The following is a 25,297-nucleotide window of genomic DNA, read 5'->3' as shown; positions in this document are numbered from 1 at the left end:
ATGTTTTTAAGTTTTAGACTCCTGTGCATTTTTAATGCACCTTTTAAATGTTGTGATCTATTTATTGTGTCAGTTTGTGACAATATGTTAGAAAGAATAAGGATTTTGCTGTAAAAGGTTTTATACAAAAGCAGGCAAATCATTGCTGTAATTTCTTTGGGTTGAGGTGCAGTAGCCCTTAGTTAAGTTTAATCTGTTACTCCTTAATACAGGCTGATGTTACAAAATGCTGAATAATCCAGAGGAAAAGCAAGTTGAGGAGGCATTTTAGTATTAGTTTGTACATTCTTTTAGTGTGTCAGCATGAACATTTTGGTTCTGGAGATGATGCTTCTAGGCTAGTTAGGATAAGAGGCAGTAGTTGGTAGCTAATCATGTTGTAAGCTGTTAGTCACAAAGACACGTGTAATGTTCTGAATGTTTTATACAGAGAGCAAGGATATTATAACTTGTTTCAGTAACAGCATTTTAGAAAATAAGAATTCATTACTAAATAATAGTTAGGTTGAAAGTCAGGAGTTAATATTTACTGATGTGTTCAGAAAACAGTGGAGATGGTGACAGCAAGGGGATTGAGCTTCTGATTAATACTCAAAGGACATTACAAGCTGTAGAACAGGGCAAGAGAACATTATTTCCTGTTGATGTCAAAAGACAATTTTGAAAATAATGGGAAGATGGGGGGTGAAAAAAAGTGAAAAGAAGAGATGTCTATAGCCTTTAACTGGGTTAACTTATGGAGAGGATAATGTAGTTGAGCAGTTTGAGAAAACATATCTAGCAGCAGATAAGGACTGATGACTCAGACTTATCAGCTGGCAGATTTCTGGGAGTTGATCGCGTCTGGGAGGGAAGCAGCAACCGACAGCTGAGAGTGGCAGCTTGTGATAACAGGGTCTGAGGACATGACTGCCCTTGGTCTTACTCAGGGTACCTCCAGCCAGGAAAAGGCACCTGTCCAGGAAATTGTGGATACTATAGGTGGAAAAAATGAGCGTGAGATACGTGACATAACATGCAAGGGAATCGAATGTGTACGAATCATGAAGGAGTATGTCTTTATAGCAGAAGCATGGGGCAAAACTCTTGCCTTTTTACTGTAATGATTGAGGAAACAAGACTGGTGATTCTTGATGTCTAAAACTGCCTGGTGAAAATTCCCAACATAATACTCATGAAATGATCTGATTGTGCTTGGTTGTATTTGACAAAATAAATGCAGAATGCGTTATATACATACATATGTACGTATATGTATGTAGTTGATTTAATATGAACTTTGGATAAGCATCTCACATGTTCACCTAGCTAAAACCAGCTTAAAATGTTTATTGTCTTTGTTAAGTCTGTTGGCTCTTGCTAAGAGTCTTCAGTGCTTTTTTGTACGTGTATCAAAAAGGTTACTTTGTTGTTTTGTTTTTTGTTTGTTTTTAGTGTAAGTTTTAATAAAATTGTATGGTTTTTATTTGCTTTGTAGTATTAAGTGTTCAGGTCATGAGTAACTTTCCCCTGTAGATGTGTGTTAATTGAGATTCAACATCACTTCTTTCAGGCATGCTAGATTAGCATGAGACCTACAGTAACTTTGTTTCACTTCTATTTTGACAGTGAAAGCAAGTTGAATACATTGGTGCAGAAACTCCATGACTTCTTGGCTCACTCATCAGAGGAATCTGAGGACACAAACTCACCTCCAGCACTATCTAAAACCAAAAGCCTAGGTAAAGTGGCATTTTATGTTTTAAGTTTAAACATATATATGATTCTGAAGTCACATATCTTTGTGTTGTGATTTCATTGTATCGCGCTTCACCAGGGCAATTATGCAAAATCCCAGTGTGATTTAATTAAGTGGTTCTATTTTGATAAATACATATAGCCTTTGACACAAGATTTCTTTCAGTTAAAATAATGCTTTTAAATGTGAATAAAGCTAATTCTGCTGGTAATTTACCTTCTCTGAAACATGAGATGGCAAACGTGTGCATTTGCCTGTGATGGGAGTTCCTTTTTCATCTTTCCTGAATGTGTAAGGGTGTAAGGGCAGTATCTTGTTTCTTCTGCTGCAGTAAAGTTTTTGTGGTCCTTGTGGTTGGGGTAGAAGGTGTCGAGATTGTGCTTTCATAATATCTGAAAAAGATGCCTGTATTTATTTGGAAACGTTCAGAAGCAAAATAACTGAAAAAACATGCTGGACTAAATCAAATATGGCATTAGAAATTTTTACTTACAAGTTAAAAATAAGTAATACATTTTAAACAGTGTGATTGCAATAATAAGAAGCAGAAATTTTTCATAGCAGTACCATATACAATTTGTTTCCAAATTTGACTGGGTACAGGTACGCAACTTTCCAGGCACTGCTGTTTCATGAGCTAAAAATTGTACTGAAATGATAGAGTGCAGGAGAATGGGAGTGTGTTGGCTGTGGTACGGAGTTTATTTTTAAACTGTTGTTGTAAGTAATAAACCCGTGTGTTTGCTGGTGTGCAGTTTTTCTTTTGATGTTTATCTTGAGAATGTACTGCCGTGTGGTCCCGTCTGCCTTGTGTCAGCATCTGACTGAACTGTTAACAAAGGAGAAAGTAGCACACAAATAATTTCTTAAACAGAATAAGAAATCGAACTGCTGTAGATGCATTTAAGGTGAGATTTTGTTACATAGCATACTTTTTTTTTTTTTCCCCTCCCCTTTATCCTGTGTAGATATCAAATAGAATTTGGCTGCTTGTCTCAGAATTGAAATGTACTGTGAAACAGAGGTACACAGAGGTTTTGGAGCTGTTGTAGCGGGTCCAGAAGAGGGTCACAAAGATGCTTAGAGGTCTGGAGCGCTTCCCTTATGAAGACAGGCTGAGGGAGCTGGGCTTGTTCAACCTGGAGAAAAGAAGGCTGCAGGGAGACCTCATTGCAGCCTGCCAGTATTTAAAAGGGGATTAAAAAGAGGAGGGGAATCAACTTTTTACTTGAGTAGATAGTGAGTAGCACAAGAGGGAACGGTTTTAAGCTTAAGGAGGGAAGGTTTAGATTGGATGTCAAGGGGAAGTTCTTTACAATGAGAGTGGTGAGGTGCTGGAACAGCTGCCCAGAGAGGCTGTGGATGCTCCGTCCCTGGAGGTGTTCAAGGCCAGGTTGATTGGGGCCCTGGGCAGCCTGGTCTGGTACCAGATCTGGAGGTTGGTGGCCCTGCCTGTGGCAGGGGGGTTGGACCTTACTGATCCTTGGAGTCCCTTCCAATCCAAGCCATTCTATGATGCTGTAATTCTACACTGACTAATTAATAGAAGACATGCTTCATTATTGCTTTAGAAATTTTTTTTTCCAAAGAAAGAACATGTTAAAGTTGAAACATGAAGGATTAAACACTTAAATATTAGGAAATGCCAGAATTAACTGTGCAAGCTTACTTCTGGCTTTTTGTGCATAATGATGATGTCTCTGGGAAATACCCTATTCATGCTTTTTTTTTTCTCCACTGACGGCTCTTTCAGTGTATAAATGATTGACATGATTGGGGCCAAATCAGGTTTACATATTAATGGATCTAATTTTTTTCCAGAATTTGGAGGATAAATTAATTATTAGGTGTTGTAAGGGAAGAGATGATGATGAAGGTGATTGTGTGGCTCAAAGGATTTGGGACATGTCCATGACAGGCACACAGATAAATTGAAATGTGTAACTGCTGCTTGTGCAGTACTTGGTCATGTGGAGTTCAGTGTACTGTGACGCTTATGTGGTAGCAGCGATAAGTAAAGTGAACTTGCACTGATAACCTTAATTCTGGCTTTTCTTAAATTTTGAGTATTTGATTTTACAGCCTTATGTTGTTTCTTTATCCTCTGCATTCGTATCGGATGTCTCTCTCCTCTACATTGCGTGGGTGCCAGCAGGAGGATCATTGAGAGCGTAGGAGAGACTGACTTCCTGCTCTTGTATCAAGTGACCAGCCTCTGCCCGGGAGCAGCAGTCACAGGGGAAATTCTGCGCTCTCATAGCCGTGGAGTGGATGGAGCATGTGCAGTTTGGTCAGCACTAGGAGCTGTGAGGGGGTTCGGCATGCTTGGTCATTCTGTGGGGATGGCGCATGTACAGTCCAGTCACATACAGGAGCTGTGAGATGGAGGAGCATGTTCATTCAGTTGCTTTTGGGAATAGCACGTGTGCAGTCTGAAGGCAGAATCTGCACAGCCTTATCTACCAGAATCAAATCAATCCATACTGAGCCTGTACAGACTGTGGCATTTTTCAGAGATTTAGTGCTTAATCAAAAATGAGGCACAAATAGAAGATAGACCGAGTCCTACCCCCAAAGGAAATGGAACTCTTCTGCCACATTTCAGGCTCACTCCTTGGTGTGGTGGAGTGCCTATGATATTCCAGAGAGGAAATTTCCCTTTTTTAAAGGGGACAAAAGCTTGGCATGCAGAAATGGCTGGATTATTTTTGCTAAAACTTATCCATACAATTCAGTTTTAAGTCAAATACCCAGCATGAAATTTTCTAGTAATTTATTTTTTTTGTTTAAAGGTAAAATAAAATTGTTTAGCTTTTTCCCCAAGTGTAGTATGTCAGGAAATAGTAAGTTACAATGCTAACAGTCTAAATTACAGTAGGAAATGATTATATTTATTCTGTTTTTCTGTTTTCTGTTTTACTGTCACTTGCATGTTTCTCAGTAGTATATCTGTTACAGTACTACTATTTTTATACCTTTCGAGCAACTTCGTGCAAATATCATTAAATCACTGAACTAAAACATTCCCTTCCATCACCTGGACTGGTGGATGAAGCAGGTAGTCAGAAGATAACTGTCTTTAGCTTTTATATTCCACGGCTACTTGGATCAAGAAATGAGAATTCTCTGTCCAGATGTTTGTGCATAGCTCTATAATCCCAGATTTAACATTGTGTTTTTAATGTTAAAATGTGTAAGAGAAATCCTTAACTTCTTACAGATTAAAAAAAGCACTTTGTTATCACTGCATACACAGTTGTGTTCTCATGTCTTGAAATTCACTTAATGATAGGCTCTCTTTCAGCCTATCCTACAAAACTGAAAGTTATTTCAAAACGATTTCTGTAAAATTTAAACCATGAAGTCAGTTTTATTTCACTGTTGTACAAAAGTTGATCTGTGAAAGTCACACAGCCCTCTTTATTAATGCTGATGAAGCATAAAAAATGCTATGAGATAGCATGTGAAGAACTGCTAATATTTCTTCAGGGTAAGTGGATTCTTTCCCTTTCTTTCCATAGGTAAAAGTAGGGAACCTGAAAGAAGTCCAATCTCAATGGAGAACAACAGAGAAGAGGTAGGAATAAAAATGCTTTTGACTAGTCCAGAGTGGCTAATGTGTAGGAAATATTGCCATTAGCAATAAGTACTTCAAGAATATTGACAGAGCCATATGCAGAAAATGTCCTGTCTGCTGAATAGAAACTTCAACTGTAAAATATACATTTAAAAATATTTAAAATTTGGAATGAAACTGTGATATGGGCATGCAAACTAGCTTATTTTTCCCTCATCTCCTTTAAATTATTGAAATACTCAAGTTTACTTGTTAGTCTGATGTACAATTCCTGTGTAAAATGTTTCTTAACGCACTTTAGAGAGTTAGGTTTCGCTCACTTCAAGTATGCAGTTGCATTTTTGCTAAGAAAGGCAGTGTTAATTTATTCAGATTGAGTATATTCTGAAGCAAGTTTTTCTTTTTAAATAAATTCAATTAATGTTCTTTTATTCTTAACTCTGCTGTTTGATGTGTTTATCAACAGGCTTTTTTTTTGTTTTTTTTTTGCTTAAAATAGTTGATCTCTTTTATTTTACACTTGGACTGTGTTACTCAGATAACAGTAGATACTTAAATTATAGAGCTGGGTAAGCTACTGCCTCACTTAAGTGCTCTGAGGAATCCCAGTAACTTGTATTAAAGTTTAGAGTTTGGTGACATGTATTTAAAAGTCAGTTTTTAAAAGGATCAGGAGTCGGTGGAGTCTTACTGCCTGTGTGAAACTCATGGATTTAGTTGAACTGAACTGACTTTGACAGCTGAAATGGTGTCCCTTTTTGTTAAAGCTTTTGCTTTTTTTTTAATTATTTGTAAGAGATGGTGACTTCTGAGATGCATTGTTGGTGCTCATGTGAATGGAACAAGAAGATACTTTTGTTGACAGGTGACTTGATCACAAGTGTGATGACTTTTTTTTTTCTTATTTTTTAGGGTGGTAGTTCTTCAGAAAGAGTCACTTTCTTAGGATCGTCACGCTCAAAAAGGTTGGTGTGGAAAACAAAAAGAAAGAAATTACTTTTCATCATCTGAATGTATGGAAGTCTCTGTGCCGTGCCAGATGCTGGTAGTATGCACCATTTGAGGTCACTAAGTTAGCAGAGTTGTAGTAAGACAAAGGCATTGCACCGTATTTAAAATGCAAATGATTTTTCATGGTCAGAGGTTGAGATCATAAAGCTTAATTTTTATTTACAACAATACAGTGGGATTATTTTTATGACTATTCAAGACAAATGCTTAAACAATTATTACTTTTCCTCTTGCTCTTTCAACACATGGGATTCTTTCAGTAATGTAGGTTGGGGCGTACAGAAAAAAGTTTTATGTACCTTGTTGGTGGAGAACCGAAGTGTGCTAAAAGTTGTTCTGTGCAGAAACTGCCTTTGATTAAAAAAAATAAATAAAATCTGGAGTTAACTGTTTACCAATTTGGAACTATGGAAGAAAAATTGTATGTGACCTAAATAGCATCAAGCCTGTTCTAGTAAAATTCCTGCTCATTCTGCTGATGTCCTTTGTGTCTTTTTTTAAATTTCTTTTTTTTTTCTTTTCAAATTTATTTATTATCCTAGTATACTGTGTAGATAGGTGAGCTCTTCTAAGGGCTGGCCTTGAACAGCTTCCTTCTTAGTGTTCTTCACAAAGTGTTCTGTGTCTCTTTTCAGTCTTACAGTTAACCAAGTTTGTTCATTGTATTGTGCCTGTTGGAATTAAATGACATTCTTCATTCTCTGTTATCTGTTTGGCTTGATTCTATATTTGCAAGTTTGGTTTTGTGTTTGACTTCAATTTCTCCCTTCTGAATTCATTCTCCTGCCGGTCCTTTTTTATTTAGAGCATTTCAGTAGTCCTGTTTTTTACTTCCTGTCTATCATTAAAGGTATGGTCTCTCATGCACTTACTGCACTGTGTCTGATACTGAGAAAAACAGCGTCCTGCATTGACTTCAGTAGTTTATGTATTACCTTCAGACCACAGAAAATTACGCTCTATAGATTAATATATTTTCTCCTGCCATGACATAGCGTATTCATTTGTGTTAAGGGGTTCAGTTCTGAATTATTTTTATGTGAGATCTTGGCTACTGGTTTTCATATTAAACAGTCAGCTTTTTAATTTCTTTCTGCACTTCCTGTATTTCCTTGCAAGTGTCTTTTCAGCTGAGCTGTCATTTGCTAATATCTGTGTGTTCTCTTTGGGCTGCCTGTTAAAACTGGAACAATGTTTAAGATTTCTGAGCATTCATCCAATTGGGTTTTATTCTGTACTTTTTTTTTACTTCAAATAAAAGTGTGACTTCCTGCATACCTTTTTAAAAACACACAAAACCTTGATCTGACCTCCCAGAAACCCCCAAACCATATAGTAGGCATGGGAAAAAAACAGTAATCCTTTATTCATTTATCTACTTAATTCACCTAAGAGGGTAGAGTTCCATGTCCTAATACCAGGTAAATTGCCTTGCAGCTTATTTATTATAATAACTCAGAACATTCTGCTTTGTGTTTTAAATTGATTAAAGTGCAGGTTTCCCCAATTGGCATGGTGTTCTGCTTGCAAAGTACCAGGCTTACCTGTACCACAATATGTAATATTTGTCACAGTATGGATTTTTTCTGTCTGTGCAGGAAACCTACAGTTGTAACAAAGTATGTTGGATCAGATGAGGAACAAATCTTAGATGAGACTGTAAATGAAGATAATTCAAATGAAAACTCAGAAAATGATGTTGATATGAAAAGCTTGCCTAAAGGTAGTTCACATCCTTCTTTGTTTCTGAATTCAACGAATAGAAAAGATTATGATGCAGCATAAGTAATTAACTAGAATGCACATGTATTAGTAAAATACCTCTCCTAGATCCTGTTGACTTTATATATAAATATATAGAAACGTTCGTGTGTGTCCCCTTCCCCTTGCAAACACTTGTAAGAGGAAATCCTGTTTCCAAGCACTTTTAAGTTTGAACCCATTGTACTTAAAGATGTCATATACCAGGATGTGCTGATGGCTCAATTTCAAATGCTTATGGACCTTTGAGTAAAACCATCATGTAACAGAGAAAATATTTCTATTCTTAGAAATCTCAAACTCTGTAATTTGCAAATCATGTTTGTTTTAATTTATTTTATTCTTCTGCCTCTGGAGTTTATTGAGAAATAGATCAACAAAAGTGAGACTAAATATGGGGGCGAAGTCATTGTTCTTAAGGCACCCTTTAAAACAGTAATTATTATAAACCTACATTCTACCCTCTTTAACTGTAGTGGGATTTTGACTAATCTCATCTGTTTCTTACCTCTGAAAGTTAAAGAAAACCTTGGAGAGACTGCTGCTATTTACTCCATGAGAAGCAGTCCTTGAAGTACTTTTTTTCAGAATGTTAAATTATTTCCAGTGTCTTTGTAACAAAATTGTTGAACCTGAGTTCAAAGTAGGAAAGATGGTTTTTTTAATTCGTATAATTTTAGTTAGTATTGCACTTTGTTAATATAAAAGTAGATTTCTCTGGATTTTACTAAAGAAAATAAGATTCTCTTGCTTTCTCATTTATTTCATACTGAAATAAGATGAGGGAAACTGGATAGAAGGGGAAATAGAGAGAGAGAGAGAGAAGAAGAATTACTTTAAGGCTTATGATAGATTTAAGTGACCGAACTGAAGTCCTTTAGTTGCAGCATTGTGCTGGAGATGCTTTCCCAGCAGTGTGATAATTCTCTTCTGCACATATTACATCAGGGTAGACAGAGCAGTATTTACTTCTCATGGCCTTTTCAGTCTTTGATTTTTGTTCCACAGCTGCAAAATGGACACAGCTTGAAGTGTGTGGTGTTTTATTTATTTATTTATTATTTCCTTTTTTGTGCTGTGAACACCTGTACATTCAGAACTTTTGAGTATTAGTCAACAAACTGCACTTTTTTTTTCAAGATAATGTTGACATTTATTTAAAAAGGACTTTTGCACTTAATTTGGATGTGTAATGGTTTCCAATTTCTAAATGAAATTATTCTAGGTACAGTGGTTGTACAGCCTGAGCCAGTGCTGAATGAAGACAAAGATGATTTTAAAGGGCCTGAATTTAGAAGCAGAAATACCGTTAAAATGAAACCTGAAGTCCCCAAAAAGCGTGGAGGTAAATACAATTTAAAACATTTATTGAAGTGGGTTTAAATTGCTGCTTTTGACCACATTTGGTACATCTAAAAATTGTTCATATTTCTAATAAATTATCCTCAAAATACCTCCACTCTTCTGACTTTTTGTTCAGTAAAGGATAATAGCTGGCTGATATTAGCCTCCATTGCTGCCCCTGCAATGCAGCAGTGAAAGCTAAGATTAGTTCTCATTAAACATCTTATTTTCAGTAGCTATAAGATGCATCATTAGGTATTCCATATGGACCCTTCTTGCTTTGTATTCAGAACAGTTGCTTACTTGGAAGCAGATGTTACAAGTATTCCTTTTTTTAAGGAATTACATTGGAATGCCACTGGTAGGGGAGCACTCACTCTCCAAGAAAATGATCATGTTTGAGCAGGGACGTATATAGACATAACTACCTGTCGGTGATCTAACAAGAAAGCTCAAACCTCTGATGGAATTCAGAGGCTTTTACAGATTTTTTTAAAAAACTTGTGGGAAATTCCCAACTAGTAGTGCCCTTTTAAGGATTATCTTTGAACAACTGCTTTTCCAACTTGGTTTTGTATAGCCTCTGCTAAAACTGAGATGTTATGTAGGTAGTAATTAGTAGAAATTCCTCTCTCTCATGTATTTCCAAAAGTTAGATGGGCTCTTTTACATGCAATTAGTTTCTTCCTGTTGTGTCATTTGAGAGACCTGCTCTCTTTTTAATGTGTTACAATTTCATAAGTGTTATTTCTCTATCTGAGGATGAAGAAAAGTAAAACACAGCTATGAGGAAATGTGCTTATGCATGTGTAGGGGCTTGTGCTTATGTTCAGTTGCATTTTGAGCATTGACCTTATCTCTAAATTATTGATCTTTGAAAATTAGTTCAGTTATATAAATAGAAAACATCCTATCTAGAGTAGAGAGTTATTTTTTACAGCTGTGTTGACAGCAGTTTTACAAGAGATGCAAGTAAAATCTTCTGGGCTAGAATATTAAATGGGACCATTTTGCTTGAGCTTTGTGGTCTGTGTGTGCATCCTCAGGACAGTTCATTTGACCTGCACTCCCAGCTTTTATTTTTCCATACGTAGAGAATTTGAGGGCATTCCATTGTGTATCTGGACTAGCTGGTTGTGCTAGTGCCTTGCAGGAGGTAATGGTTTTGGAAAGAATATCAGATTTTGCTTAGACGATGCCTTTCCTGAGGTCAAGCTTACCTCCCTACTGGTAGATCTTTGACTGTTAAGCTCCCGTCTACTTTCAAGAAATTAGGGTAGGTACTGCCTGCAACTGTGTTGTCCCCGTTTCCAGAACAGGAAAGGTAGCCAGGAAAAGGGTCCTGTTTGCAGTCTGCCTCAAGAGCAGCTGGATTTGGAGTGTATCCGAAGAGTTTTGATTTGTGACACTCACAGAAAAAGTAGCACAGATAAATTTATTCTACAGTTGCTACATGCAAGTTACATGAAGTGACCTCTACCTTTCACTCACTGCTAGAATGGGATGTTTGGCCTGTGCTCATACAAGATTAAGCATTACTGATTTAAGCAGGTAAGCGTGCAGTCCCAGTTACTTGATATCCAGAATTCTATGCACAGTACACGTAGATAAATAATAAAATATATTTTTTAAAAAGCCAGCACATCTTTTTCTTTGCAGATTGCGTCTTTCGTATTTTCATTAGGACTTACAGGTGTAATTTTGTAAGAAATACTAGTAGTAGTGGAACTGTCCTGCCTTTCTAACATCCAAATGGCCCTATCCAGTACTATAAGGCATTGTGCCAGTCCTTATTTTCAGGTTTCCTGTCCACAGAATGGTTATGATTGTATCTTTATTAACAAACTCATAGTTAGGGGTGTTTTTAAAATATTTTCTCAGTACTAGTGAGTTAGTTGTTTCTTAAGTTCTTCAGACCTTCATCATTTGTAGTAGTGATGTGATTTACAAAGATTGACCTCATGAATAGATTCTTTTTTCTAGTACCAACTTGCAGATTTTAGGAAGGAGGCAGTAGTATTTCCCCTCAAAGTTGTAGAGAAGTTGGAAATGGCTTGAGAATTGACAACAGACAGCTTGTTCCCTCTCAGTTTCTTGTATCCATTTAAGGACTGCCATATTTTATAAAGTCTGAGTAGTCTTCTGTGCTGCTTGGTATAAAATAAGGTCGTATTCTTTTCTGAGTAGAACAATATGTTGTATGTAAGTATTTGAGGTTTGCCAGCAGCATTTGGAACAGAGGCACTTCAGCTTTTGAGGTCGTAAGGGGTGCTTTGCAGATCTACAAGCTCTGCAGTACATGCATGACTGCATTTGAAAACAACAAAACTCTGAATTCATAATTTCAGACCTGGTATTTTCACTGCACTGTAACAGTGTATTTGCTTGTACTGGACTTCAGTCGATTTGAAATTGTATTTCAGTAGCAACTAGCTAGTAGCTTGTGTTGTCTTCGCCTATTTTCACTCAGTTCCTTAATATTGTGGCATTGGTACTTGGTTTTAATTCAGGGGTAGTTGTTTTTCAGTATACGGTCTTTACTGAGGCTACAACCATTAAGTTAACTATTTGAGATAATTTTCTTGTATTACTTACTGTATGTGACTGCACAGAGCATTTGATCCCAAAATAAGTTCTTGGTAGCATATAGATTTAGTGTATGAACTGTCTGAAATGTTTTTCCTTTTCCTTGAAAGCATCACTCCTGTTGAAAAGTGTCTCAGTAGTACTAGTTAATTGGTTTGAAAGATTGGCAGGTAGCAAGTCTTCCAGTCCTGAATTCACTACCTTTGGAAATGAATTGGGGGATAAGCATTAAGAGATGCTTTCTTAACTAAATGTAGATACAGCACCAGATTAGTACACAAACTTTGGAGGAGTCAGCAACGTGGTGAGAACATATGTATCATAGGAAAGCTGTAGCTTAAAAGCAAAAAATCAAAAAGGGAACAAAAAGTAAAGAAGTATATTTCAGACAGTATTTATAAGCATTTCATTTATATAATGGTTTTCCATAGTTCTTGTTGAGAAACTGAAACTATATGTAAAGAATCAGCATGATAAAGACATTAATTAAAATGTTACTTTAGGAACTAAGATTTAAAGAGGAAAGAAGTGCAGAATATCAGGGTTCATTTGAAAGCTTTTTAATGGTGACTTGCATATTTAAGTGTATTCTCAGTAGTTGACCAGCTAATCTCTATTAAATCTCCCAAATGAAAAAAAATATTTTGGTGCCAAGTATTAGGAGTACAAAATCTAGAGGAAAATTATTTCCATCTTTAAATGGTGAGTGATACAGAAAGATCTCTCTAATGGTAGGTGTTAACCTAACAGAAAAAATTCTATAAGAAAATGAAATAGGTATATATACAGATTTTGTTTTAAGAAGACATCAAAATGAAAAAAAATAACGTGTGGTTTATAATCCTCTCTATAGAGGAAGGACTGCATGGAATTGTAAGCTGTACAGCTTGTGGGCAACAGGTGAACCATTTTCAAAAGGATTCAATCTATAGACATCCTACATTGAAAGTTCTTATTTGTAAGGTATGTGGTAAACAGTTCTACAGTTTGTGTTGTTTGTTTTTGTTTGAAATGTCATGATTAGTGGATTTGGGTGGGATTTTTGTGGGATTAGTTCCTGTTTTTTAGTTTATCAATCTTTAGCTTAGAAACTTTCCAGTCATTAATTGCTACATCTAAGGAAACCAGAAGTAGAAAATGAAAAAGTAAATACAGCTTAGAAATTAATATTCCTGTTTTTTGTGTAGTCCAGTTGAACTTATTGTGTAATACATTTTTTACAGGTTTAAGTCTGTACTTTCAGTGAATTCTCAATGTTAAACAGTCTATCTAAAATTTGTGACTACCTGTAATGTTATTGTAAGAATAGGTTCAATTCTGGATCTCCTCATAAAGCACTATATGTAGAACAGTGTTAGAGTAAGATGTGGAAAGATAGCTTTAATCCATCTCAGTTTCAGTTTTGAACAGATCCAGGACTGATAATCTATGGCAACCTCTGTAGTAATGATCTAGTCCATAGTCCTAAACCAGCATCTGGTTCTGCAGTTACACAGTTTATTATGACTTCAGTTAAGTTGTAAAATGCAAGTAATGGAAGAGACAAGGAACAGGGGAGGAAGGAAATTTCTACCTCTTGTTGTGGAAAACTCTAAATTTTCAAGGAAAAGAGTAGAGATACGATCTCTGTCTTTGGAGATTCTGTATTTATAGTCTCAGACACACAGAGATACTGATTTGAGTTACAGTGCACATTTAGCATTCCCTTTTGTTTCCTTCTTTATGCTTCTTCTGTGCATCCTAGTTAATGTTACATATTGAGCTGACATACTGTACCAGACATGTCCATGTAGTCTAGTGTTCTGGCTCATTTCTTCTGCTCATTCTGTCTTGTTTCTTTCTATAAAACTTAGAAATTTCTTAGAAAAATTAGCATACTGAATGACTATTTTCAGTCTCCATTAGAGTCCTAACTCTTGTTCCAAGATTTGAAAATTGTATTTCTTAATCTATAATGGTACATATTCATGTGATACGTACAAGTATCCAGTTCATTTTTGAAATTTGTTTAAGGTGTTGGGTTCCATAACAGCTCTTGACTGTTAAGCTTGCAAGTTAATTGTATGACATATTGTTTCCCACCATTTTTGTATATCTTTTCTTTAATGAATATGACTATATGTTTGTTTGAGAGAGTAATGGAAGTTCTTACCCACGTGTTCTGTGTCTTCCATGTCTTCTTTCTTGCTGTTCTGATAAACAGCTCTATACTTTCCAGTCGTTCTTCAGAAACTCTGTTCTCTTGACTCTAAATATTCTGTCAAGATTCAAAACATCAGCTTTTATTGTGGGCTCTATTTTTTGTTTTTTTTTGTATTTGATTGAATGGATGTTTAACATTCCATCTAAAGAGACATAATCACTTTAAGTTAAGAGATGTCAGCAACTGAACTTCTGATGGATTCTCAGTTCACTGGTTCATAGGATCTTAGGGCAAAAGTTAGCTGATAGCTTGTATTAATCCATGTGCAAAGCTTCAAGTTTAGGAGAGTTTTCTTTACTGATGACTGGAAAAAAACATTAAAATTTAGTTCAGCAGATGAAGCCAGTGCTTCTGCTAGGTGTGCATATTACTTTCCTACAGTTACCAGCTTTTCAATGAAAATACTTAGTCTGCTCCTGAAAATCGAATACTTGGATGTTAACATCAGGACGAATGCTGAAGATATTTCTATTAAAAATTTTATGGTATCAGTAGCAAACATAAAGAACAGGAAGCTGAAAACTATGTAGGATTGTGCTGGGGAAATATAATTTTCTTTCTTATTGTGGTATTGATATTTGTAGAAAATTTTCTAGATTGAAGGCTTTCAGTTGATGTTCTAGAATCTGCGAATATGCGGCCATCAAAAAGAATATTACTTAATTTTCAAAAACCTTAAGCCATCTAAATAAGAAATAACGATTTAAAACCTGTTTTATCTAAGAAAAATGTTTTTTAGGTTCATAATGAGCATTAAAAGATTAGAATACTGAGTACCTTTTAATGCTTCTAGTACATGTTGAAATTATATGAGTTACTGAGATCCATTTGAGACGTAGTAAAACATTGCTTGTTCTATCTCTTTATTTACAGACATGCTACAGGTATTACATGAGCGATGACATTAGTCGTGATTCAGATGGAATGGATGAACAGTGTAGGTAGGTGTATTGAAACTTAAAAGACACCCACAGGTCTTCTGTTTTTTCTTTCTTGCATTGATGAAATTGACCACTACAAACCACTACAAAAGAGCTCAATCAGTAATCGTTTTTTATGAAGGATTGCTCAGTCAGTGGGTTTTTTGGAGGTATTTTATTGTTATTTTAAATAATTAACTGGAAAACATTTTGTAAAGAAATCTTGTAGTAAACACTTGGAAGACATCAAGTTTTTAAATTACATGTTACCATGCAAATATTTTAATTCAAAGACGGGGGTAGAATCTCACATTCTAAACCTTGTAAGTCACAGTAGCTTACTTTTCCAGATGTGCAACCCAGTCAAAATTCTGTAGTTTTTGCTGCCTGTGCACTTGCTTACCAAGTCATTTTCAGGTCTTTGTCAAAGACCATGGAATCTAACTGTAGATGATTTTTTTTTTCCTTCGTTCATGCACTAGTAATACACCAATTAAAGCTAGAAAGACTTAAGCTGATTATTTTGTTTGAAAACAAACCAAAAATATGTGTCTCAGCCAGAACATGGAAAACCAAGTTTAATTACTTTAAGATTGTTGCTGAAATTGTTTGACTGTTGCTGGCCTTTTCAGCCTTTTGAACTGTTAATCAAACACCTTAATGTTCTGACTGTAATTTAATTGAGTGCTTTTTAGTCATGCTTTTCATGATGTTTATCATCTGAGTTTTTAAAAAGTAGATTCATCATCAGTGAAAAATACGGAAGCTTCTCAAACGTCACCTTGATTATGGGGAGATAAGACTTTTATATTTCTTACGTCTTGTTTCAGGTGGTGTGCTGAAGGTGGAAATCTGATTTGCTGTGACTTTTGCCATAACGCCTTCTGTAAAAAGTGCATTTTGCGCAACTTGGGTAGAAAGGAGCTATCAACCATACTGGATGAAAATAACCAGTGGCATTGCTATAGCTGTCATCCAGAGCCTCTGTTGGACTTGGTCACTGCGTGTGACAGCGTTTTTGAAAATTTAGAACAGTTACTGCAACAAAACAAAAAAAGACCAAAGTTGAAAGTGAAAAAAGTAAAATATACGACAGTACAGTCAAATTTTCTCCAAAGAGAAATAATTCAAACTGTAATGGTGAAGAAAAAAACTAGATGATTCGTATTCAGGTTCACTAACATATTCTTATAAAGCACTAATGGTGCCAAAAGACATGCTTAAGAAAACAAAAAAACTGGTTGAGACTACAGCAAATATGAATTCCAGCTTTGTGAGCTTTTTGAAAAAGGCTGCAGAAAATTCAGAAGTAAGCCCAGCCGTGCAACTTCGTCAGCTAAAAGCTTTTAGATCTGTCCTGGGTGACATCAAAAAAGCTCATGTGGCACTAGAAGAAGGTCTGAACCTGGAGATTCAAGCTTTGGATGTTAAAATCAAAGAGAAAAATACCAAAGAGAAAAAACTAGATGTTAGATCAGAAAAAAATAGAGGTGAAGAAAGATGAAGGAAAGGAACATGCAGCATTAAAAGGGGATGACACTGTAAAGAAGCAGAAAAAAGTTGTATCAGAACAGCCTGACAATGAGCCAATGGATCAAGATGTTTCGACAGTAGAAAAAAAAGACAGCAAACGTACAAGTGGTGAAGATAAAAGGTCTGGCACAAATGAGGAACCTCAGTATGAGCCTAATAGTACAGAGGCTTTAGACATGGATATAGTGTCTGTTCCCTCATCTGTTCCTGAAGATATTTTTGAGACTCTAGAATCTGCTATGGAAATTCAGACTGCAGCGGATGAGCAAGGGAATGGAAATAGCGGAACAGATCACGAGAATCCAAATATAAAATTGACCACTCCTTTGAAAGATACCAAAGGATCTAAACTGAAAACATCAGCTAAAGGAACCAAGGAATTGATTGTGAAATTGACTCCTGTATCCCTTTCAGAGTCTCCATTTAAATCTGAAGATCAAGACAGCAGTCTGGAAAAGGGAAGCAAGGATGAAAGAACAGAAAAATGTGATTCTGTAAAGCAAAATAGTAATGCTGATAGCGAACGTTCCACAGAGAATGAAACAGTCTCACTTGCAGAGGAATCTGATCTCAGGAGATCACCCCGTGTGAAGACCACACCTCTGAGGCGCCAAGCAGACGTTAATCCTTTAACATCAAATTCAGAAGAAGATAGCAATGACACAAGTAATGAAAAACGTAAGAGAAGATCATCAAAACAATCAAGAAGGAAAAAAGATAAAAGAAACTCTTCTGACAGCGCAGCTGATGGTCCTAGGCCTAATAAACTTAGTAAATCAAAAAAGCCAGCTATAGTAGATAATAGTTCTGATTCTGATGAGATGCCAGCTGTTCTTAAAGAAGTAGCTATGATGAGTCGCAGTTCTTCAGATATTGACAGCAATAGCGAATTACCAGCGAAAGATCAGAAGACTTCAGGTGTTCTAAAGGATCAACCAGCAATGGATGAAAATGGAAAGCGGAAAAGGAAAAGTTCCAGTTCTGGGTCAGATTTAGATGCCAAAAGAGGCAAATCAGCTAAAAATTCTGCTACGGCAAAAAAGAAACGGCAGAACTATTCAGATTCTTCGAACTATGATTCTGAGTTAGAAAAAGAAATTAAACATTTGAGTAAAATTGAGTCTGCAAAAAAAGCTAAGAAAAAATACTCACGAAAAGAAGATAGTTACGATTCTTCTGAAGAAGAGCAGAGGAAGAAAGTTAGTAAGAGAAAGGTAAATCTGAAGAAACAAAGAGGTAAATCTTCTGAAGATGATGCTGCTGAAAAGTCATCTCCAGAGAAGGAGATTAATCATTCATCTGAAGATAAACAAGTTTGCGTAGGGTCAATTGCTAAGGAAAAACTAAAGAAAAACTTAAAAAAGAAGCTTTGAAGGGTAAGCTTGATGAGTCTTCTGATGCTGAGAAGCCTTTACTGGAGAAAGAAGAGAGTAGTCCTAAAAGTGTTAAGCTAACTGAAGCTAAGAAAAACAAGGATTTTAAGAAGAAAAAGGCACAAGAAGATTCTTCTTCAGAGAGTACTGAGAAGTATGCAAAGAAGGAACACAGTTTTGATTCTTCAAAGGAGAAATTCAAAAATAAAAAAAGTTCAGAAAACAAAGAGAAGAAATCAGAAAATTTGAAACAGAAAATCTTCAAGAAAGAAGATGATTCCTCTTCTGATGTTGAAAAGTCATCTCCAGAGAAAGGAAGTTGTAATTCTTCTGAAAATGACAAGACTAAAAATGAAACAATGGTTAAAGAAAGGAAAAGGAGGAATTTAAGAGAGAAAGTACCTAAAAGAGTACAGATTGATTTATCTTCTGATGCTGACAAATCTCCCCTGAAAGAGGAGAGTTCTTCTGAAGATGCTGTGCGAAGTAAAAAACGACCTGAAGCGAAGGAAAAGAAAAAAATAAGTCAGAAAAAGAAAATTATCAAGAAAGAGCAGAATGATTCGTCCTCTTCTGATGAGGAGTCTTATGAAGACAATAAGAAAAAGATTAAAAAAGGATCCGTGAAAGAAAATAAAAGGAGTAACTTAACAGAGAAAAAGAAAATGTCAAAAAAGGTTATTGTCTCTTCCTCCTCCTCATCTGATAAGGAAGAAAATGATGAGCAGAATTCCACAGGTGATGGAAGCAGTGATGAGCAGAAAATTATGCCAGTGACTGAAAATTTAATGCTGTCTGCTGGTACAGGATTTTGTCAGTCATCAGGTGTGCAAAATATTTTTATTTACACCTATTATTAACCTATAAATTGAGGACATTTGTAAGATTTGGGTAATGTTCTAATAATCCTCAAGTGAAAATATCTGTAAGAAGATAATCATACACTTAAAAGTTTGCAGCCAGTTAAGTTTTTGAATTCTGATAGAGAAGTGGCCATGTCACTTTACTGTATGGCTCATCATTGCTGGAGTAAAAGGTGGAGAGGCTTGAGAAGCTGTAGTCATAGTCTGTAATTCCAACAGATGTTTCCTTGCAGCGTGGCTTTCAAAAGTGCTTGTATTCTTTTTGGCTGCTCCAGTACTGATAGCAGAAATTAGTTTTAAGTAGATACCTAGAGAATTCAAATGAATTTACAGCATATAGTTATGCAGTTGAGATGCCTCTAAAACCTGTGACATTATAAGTTACATTTAAAAAGTCACGGAGATTGTGCATCGTGTGAGCCTTGCAGCATTAAAGCGCCTGTTGTCAATTAACAGAAATGTCATCACTTGCTGTTTTCATAGCAGGTTTACTTACTATTGCTGCTCTGTTTTTTTCAAGATGAATTGCTCCTTCATTAATGCCTAATATCTTCAGGAAGTTAAAAAAAATAAAAATGTTCAGAACTACTGGATTTGGGTGGTTGGTTTTAGAGAACTTAAAAAGAAAGGGTAGTTTTCATGTTACCTGGACTCTGCTGATGTCTTTAAGAAGTGAATTTGCAAGAAAAATAACCAAACTGTTTGCTGTTGATTGCTGTAACGGGGAAGTTGTTTTCTATTTGCTCATTTCTAATGATGTTTCAGAAAACTTTCTGTCTGTGACTTTACTGTAACTGTTGACTCTGGTATCTCCAAGTCATTAGTGAAGTTGCAAGTTAAAAATGATAACACTGTAATGTATTTGTGAAGACAGCAGAAGGATGGTGGTATTTTGGCTTTCAGAGAAACTCATTGTAGATAGAACCTTCTACATGTTACTGCTTAGTGCAAAATGAGATAATTTTTGTGAGGACAGTAATTTCTAGGAAGAGGGGAAAAAAAAGTACATAAAACATCTTATTCTTTTTTTTTTCCTACCAACTTGATACCCATCTCTTCATGGGCGTTTCCTGCAGTTTAGTTGTGTGAAGTTAATTTTTGCAGCTGCCATGCAACTGCGTAGCCCTGTAGGAAAGCAAAGTGGATTAATGATATTTTACGTAATTATAGAAATAATAGTTGGACAATAAGTTTCTTACTTTGCATGTCATATGGCCTTGTACTAAGTTTGTTTTTAAGATCCTGCAATGAGGTGGGTTTAGTTAAGTCACTAGATGTATAATACTGGGATTTGCAGTTTGTTTTCCTTGACTGCTAAAATCGTGCTTCTCCAGTAATATCATTGCTGAGAGGGTTATGCAAGGATTTCTTTATGAAAGCAATTAATAATGGACCCTACTCTGACAATAACACATACACAACAGTTCTCAGCTTCGTTGGAGCATCAGATAGAGGGATAACAATGTACAAATGGGAAGAATAAGATGGTAAGGTGGGATAATTGGTAATCTGAGAGAGAACTGAGTGATTTAGTCAGAAGAGAGAATGATGAAGCTGGGGAATCTTAATTGCTGTCGTCTTAACTACCTTTTGGGTGAGTATAGAGAAGGCTGAGCCAGGTGCACAATGAAAGGATGGATGACTGTGAATGGAAGTTGCAGCAAAGAGATTTCTGATCAGATACTCTGAGAAAATTCATGTTGAAGATGATCATTGCCTGGAAGTGGTTGCCCTTTTGATCTTTGGAATCCCTGGCCTTGTGGATACTCAAAACTGGACAAGGCTGAATGAAGACTGATCTCACTGTGCAGTTAGCTCTCCTTTGAGGAGAAGTTGGAGTAGATAATATTCAGTGGTCTCTTGTAACCTTTTATGTTGTATGTTTCCATGAGAATGCAACTTTGCTGTATGATTTTAAGAGAAAGCAAACTTCCTTTCAATTTTCTTGTGATTTGATAGGCAAGTAAATAAAAGAGTCTCTCGTGTGTTTGAACAAACTCAAGTTGTTAAGTGAGGCTTAGAATCGATTTAACCAGCAGGATGATTCTTTTTATCCAGGCCTGAGTGTGAGGGACTTCTGTAATAATCTCTTAGTTTTGTCAAACATCTGGTTAGTACTAGTTTTCAGGACAGGCATATGTAAAAACAACTGGGAACAAGCCTTTTGCAGACTGATTTTGGTCTGAAGAAAATACGGAAATGATGAACGGGGGGGTTATCAGTTCATTAGAATGTTAGCATCTCTTTTTCTGAAGCTTGATATTACTAACTGAATTTGACTTACATGTGAGTCAGGGAAGAGAAAGGGGTAGGGTTTGGGAGTGTGCTAGAAACAATCTGCTATCTGAAATCCTCTCTGTTCAATTAGGGAGGTGCAGAGGAACTTAGAGGCACGTGTCATATTCTGCAATTCTTCTCCTGCTGTGTGTTGCATTTAATTGTGAGACAGTAACCATATTGTACAGCTGAGTTTTGATATTTGTAGTTCTCAAAATATGTCTTCACATATACATAAGAAGTGTACGTGCCTTGTCTTTAACACTTTGAAAAGAAAGATAGGCAAGGATTATTGTTCTCAGGTACATCTTAATGGCTACAGAGCAGCCTGGACTTTCAGGTAGTGATTTTTTGTTACAGAGCTCTTCAAATCGAGCTAATAGCTTCTTACAGTTCAACAAACAACTTATTTTTATATGGGAATTCTTGATCGTGGAGTCATAGAAGGGTTTGGGTTTGAATGGACCTTAAAGATCATCTAGTTGCCATGGGCAGGGATGCGTGCACTGTGTTATTTATTACAGGTTTTACATTTATTAAGTGTTTTTATTTCCCCTTCCTCACACAGGAGATGAGGGAGAGACTAAATCAAGAACTGTTCCAATGGAGGAGGAGGAAGATGATGATGATGACGATCCTGAGAATAGGTATGATTGCATCCATAAGGACTTAAAAAAGGTTTATATAACACACCCTAGGCGTGGGCGCAAACCGGCGCAGCGGAAGAGCAAGCAGGTTGTAAAAACCAGGACTACCTGCCTTGTAAAGACTCGCTCACAGGCTTCCAGCAAGTTTGAACAAGGGGCCAGAGAACAGAGGCCAAAATCCAGAAATGCAAAGAAAGTATTTAGAAGTGTTAACTAACACACCTTGCATAGGGTGTGTTATAAATGCACTGCACCGCTGTCCATTTTATGTTCACACTGAAAATGTGGGTATTGTCAGAAGTGTTTCATTCAGGCAGGTAAAAACCTACTTCTGAGAAATGTGAATTTCAGTTAGTTATAACATGAGTAGAAGGAAAAAATTTCTATCCGTGCAGTATGCAGTGCGAAATCTTCACATACAGAGTTTGGTTTTTAATGTTGCATAATTTGCTTTTTTTATTTGAAACACATTTTCTCAATAAAGAGAAAAAATGTATAGAAAGCACTATTTCAGATATTTGAAGCTTTTATTTAAACTGAGTTCTAATCCACTATAGAATAAATGAACTCACTAATGTGTTAGCTAAGCCCTGATTCTACAAAGAATGTGCAAAGGGGCAGCTGATATCAGAGACATCTTAATTACACGTTTTAAGTCTTGCATAAGTATTTTCAAATTTGTGGCTTATGTATTGCTTCAGTCTCAAGTTTAATAAAAGCAAATTTATGTAAGATACAGTTAGTTTATTGAGACATACTTTACCAATACTGTTGTAGTTACCAAAATTAACCTGGCTAGAAAATGTAAAAACTTCATTTCCTAACAAGTTAATGCATAACATAAAGCATTGCTCAACTGTGAGCTGGAGTTTCTTTTTTGAAGTTATTGTAGTTAGACTAAAGATTTGATCAACTAATTTTTATACAGTATTTCAGAAACTGATTTTTTTGCCATTTAGAATGTGTGGGACCAGCTTTGTAGCTTTGCACAATTTCTGACGGAGTCTTTTTCTGCTTCTGAGCCTTACTAGTTTAGAATATGGGATTCTTGTTTCACAGAGTTGTGTTTTGGTGTGTGACTGAAGTAAATTTTGAAAACACTGTTTTATATCCTTTACGCACCTCCGTTTGGCATCAAAATGTTGCTAGTAATGTAGCTCTTGCCTGTTTTCAGTCATCAAATTTAATTTTAAAGAACAATGCTTTTTAGGGTCTTGACAGCACAGGGTCATAAGCAGAACGTGTAAGCATTGGTAATACAAGTGTTTTTTTTTGTTGGTTTTTTTTTGTTTTAAAGATGCATTAATTTCAGTCCTGTTTTAATTCTTTTTTTTTTCTTCTTTTTTTGCTTGTTTCTTAAATGTTCTTGGTTTTTTGGTTGATAACTAAGCCTACACTGTCAAAGTTCAGTGCTCACAGTACAAATGTTACTGAGTGATCTTCACTGTTAGTTTAAGAGTTAATTGATATTGAATAAATCAGAAATATCAATTTAGGTTTTAAAAATCAGTTTCTGTAATTTCTTTTAAAGATGAATCTTTGTTGAAGTTTTTATTTAGGGGATATTCTGAATATATATTTTATGAAATGGGGAGGTGTTTTGTCAATAAACAGTCTTGTCAACCTTCAGACAAGTTAACTGGTAACTGCAGTCTAATTTTACATTCAGCATGTGTTGCACTTAGCACCAAAATCAGAAAGATAAAATGTAAAAATTTGGAACAAATTTGAGAAGTAAATAGCTTGTTTTTCTGTTTACTCAACACAGAGTGTTTAAATAGTTCACCTACTATTCAGATAAGTTGCCTATTTTCTTCCAGGCCAAAGAGGGGATAGTAACTACTGGGTATTTGTAGTGTGGGAGCTTTCATGTTTACAAGTTTCTAGTTTAGATGTTCTGTTATTTGCATACCTTTGGATGTGCATGACGTGAATATTACTAGTCTTGAAATAATTTTTTGCCAAAATGCAATATCCAAGTGGGTCATAATATGACAGACAGTGCTGTATGCTTTCATCTTATATTGTGTAATTATCTATTATTGGTCCTTCTGATCTTTTAAATGATACTGTTTAATATGTTTGCGGTAGTTTTGTTTATTAAGAAGTAAATAGTGTATTTAATGCAGAATGCCTTTAAGTATTTGATGGATGCAATAAATTTTTGTAAAACATTTTTCTTGTCCAAGCATTTAATTTAATACAACTCTGACAGCTTGAAAATAAGACTGTTTCAGCACAGTATAGTATTTAGAAGAAGTTTTGACTTTTTTAAGACGTATATGGTATTCCATCCAAGCATTAATCTCTCAGAATATGTTTTAATTGGGTCTAAATGTTCAGCAATGTATCAGCAGCCCATTTAACACAGTAATGTTAGAACGTTACTGGAAGAAAGATGGCTTTTATTAGCCACGTAGTGTCTTACTTTTTTGTCCTCATAGGCTTGTTTTGGGCAACTTTGCTTCTGCGTATTCTTAGTAGGTATTTATGAACACTACGTGTGAGTTCGTATAATCTAATTGGTAGTAGTACATCACAATGCTTAAGTAATCTCTAAAATTATGATTTAAGAAGAAAATTGGAGTGTTAGCATTGTCTCGTCAAGGTTTTTGACAAGCTCTAAGTGAGTCCATCATATTGGCACTTCAAAATTCATGACTGACAACGGTGCAAATGGTCTTATGGGTTTAATGCCACGTCAGGAGAGAGTGCACCTAGTATTCAGTTTTTACTGAAATGTCTGAAGGGGACTACTTAAGGGAGTCTTGTGCTGTTCATAAGCAGCTGCTAGGTAACTTCTCATTTGCCTCCTTATAAAACATTTTTTCCTTTACTGAAGTTGAAAAATACATAATAACCAATTCATTTATAAATGTATATTTTCAGTGTTACTCTTTCAATGGTGTAGTATGTTTAAATCCTGATTAGAATAAATGTATATATAATTTTATATAAGAGTTCATTTTTATGTCCTGGTTGAGATTTCAGCCCCATTCTTCAAGCTCTATATAAAATTGGAAAGATCTCCTTATTACAAATCTTATGATGTGCTTAGACAAGATGCAGTGGGGGTAGGCAACATGACGTGCTCAATGTCACAGTAGCTGGCATGGTAGAAATGAATGAAACCAGGTATTCTTTGCTACCTGAACTCCTGGGCTGGAGGTCATACAGTTCCATGTTGTTCTTATTTAAAGCTTTTTGCAGTGTTCAGCTGTAAAATCTAGTTGGCAAAAGAATGTGTTTTATATCCTCAATGCAAGTACGTGCTACCTTTTGATAGTACATAGGTGTGTTGTACTTTCTGCTCTATATGGATTGCTCTGGGAGAATGGCAGTGGAGGGATTTTCACACCATCATGACTTGTTTTTCTTGGTGCTTACAGTTTCATGTTGGTACAAATGTTTAAATGTTACATCAAGGGCATTCAGTTTTCATCCCTTAGAAGCCTGGTCACTTT

The 25,297-nt window shown here is 35.8% G+C and overlaps 1 protein-coding gene across 1 annotated transcript in view; it reads left to right on the top strand.

Moving 5' to 3' along the window:
* Positions 1–905: 905 nt before the first annotated feature.
* ATRX (ATRX chromatin remodeler) overlaps positions 906–25,297 on the top strand; it is a 68,190-nt gene continuing 43,798 nt past the window's right edge. Inside the window, 14 exon segments of the mRNA XM_031554732.1 lie at positions 906–1,099; positions 1,609–1,721; positions 5,260–5,315; positions 6,228–6,280; positions 7,925–8,049; positions 9,313–9,432; positions 12,871–12,980; positions 15,094–15,161; positions 15,971–16,188; positions 16,191–16,283; positions 16,286–16,626; positions 16,628–18,026; positions 18,029–18,871; positions 21,755–21,833. Of these exon segments, the coding sequence (XP_031410592.1) occupies positions 906–1,099; positions 1,609–1,721; positions 5,260–5,315; positions 6,228–6,280; positions 7,925–8,049; positions 9,313–9,432; positions 12,871–12,980; positions 15,094–15,161; positions 15,971–16,188; positions 16,191–16,283; positions 16,286–16,626; positions 16,628–18,026; positions 18,029–18,871; positions 21,755–21,833 (3,812 nt within the window).

Source organism: Meleagris gallopavo, chromosome 9 (genome assembly GCF_000146605.3).
Source record: "Meleagris gallopavo isolate NT-WF06-2002-E0010 breed Aviagen turkey brand Nicholas breeding stock chromosome 9, Turkey_5.1, whole genome shotgun sequence".
NCBI classification, from domain to species: Eukaryota; Metazoa; Chordata; class Aves; order Galliformes; family Phasianidae; genus Meleagris; species Meleagris gallopavo.
This window is presented reverse-complemented; position numbering and strand designations above follow the sequence as displayed.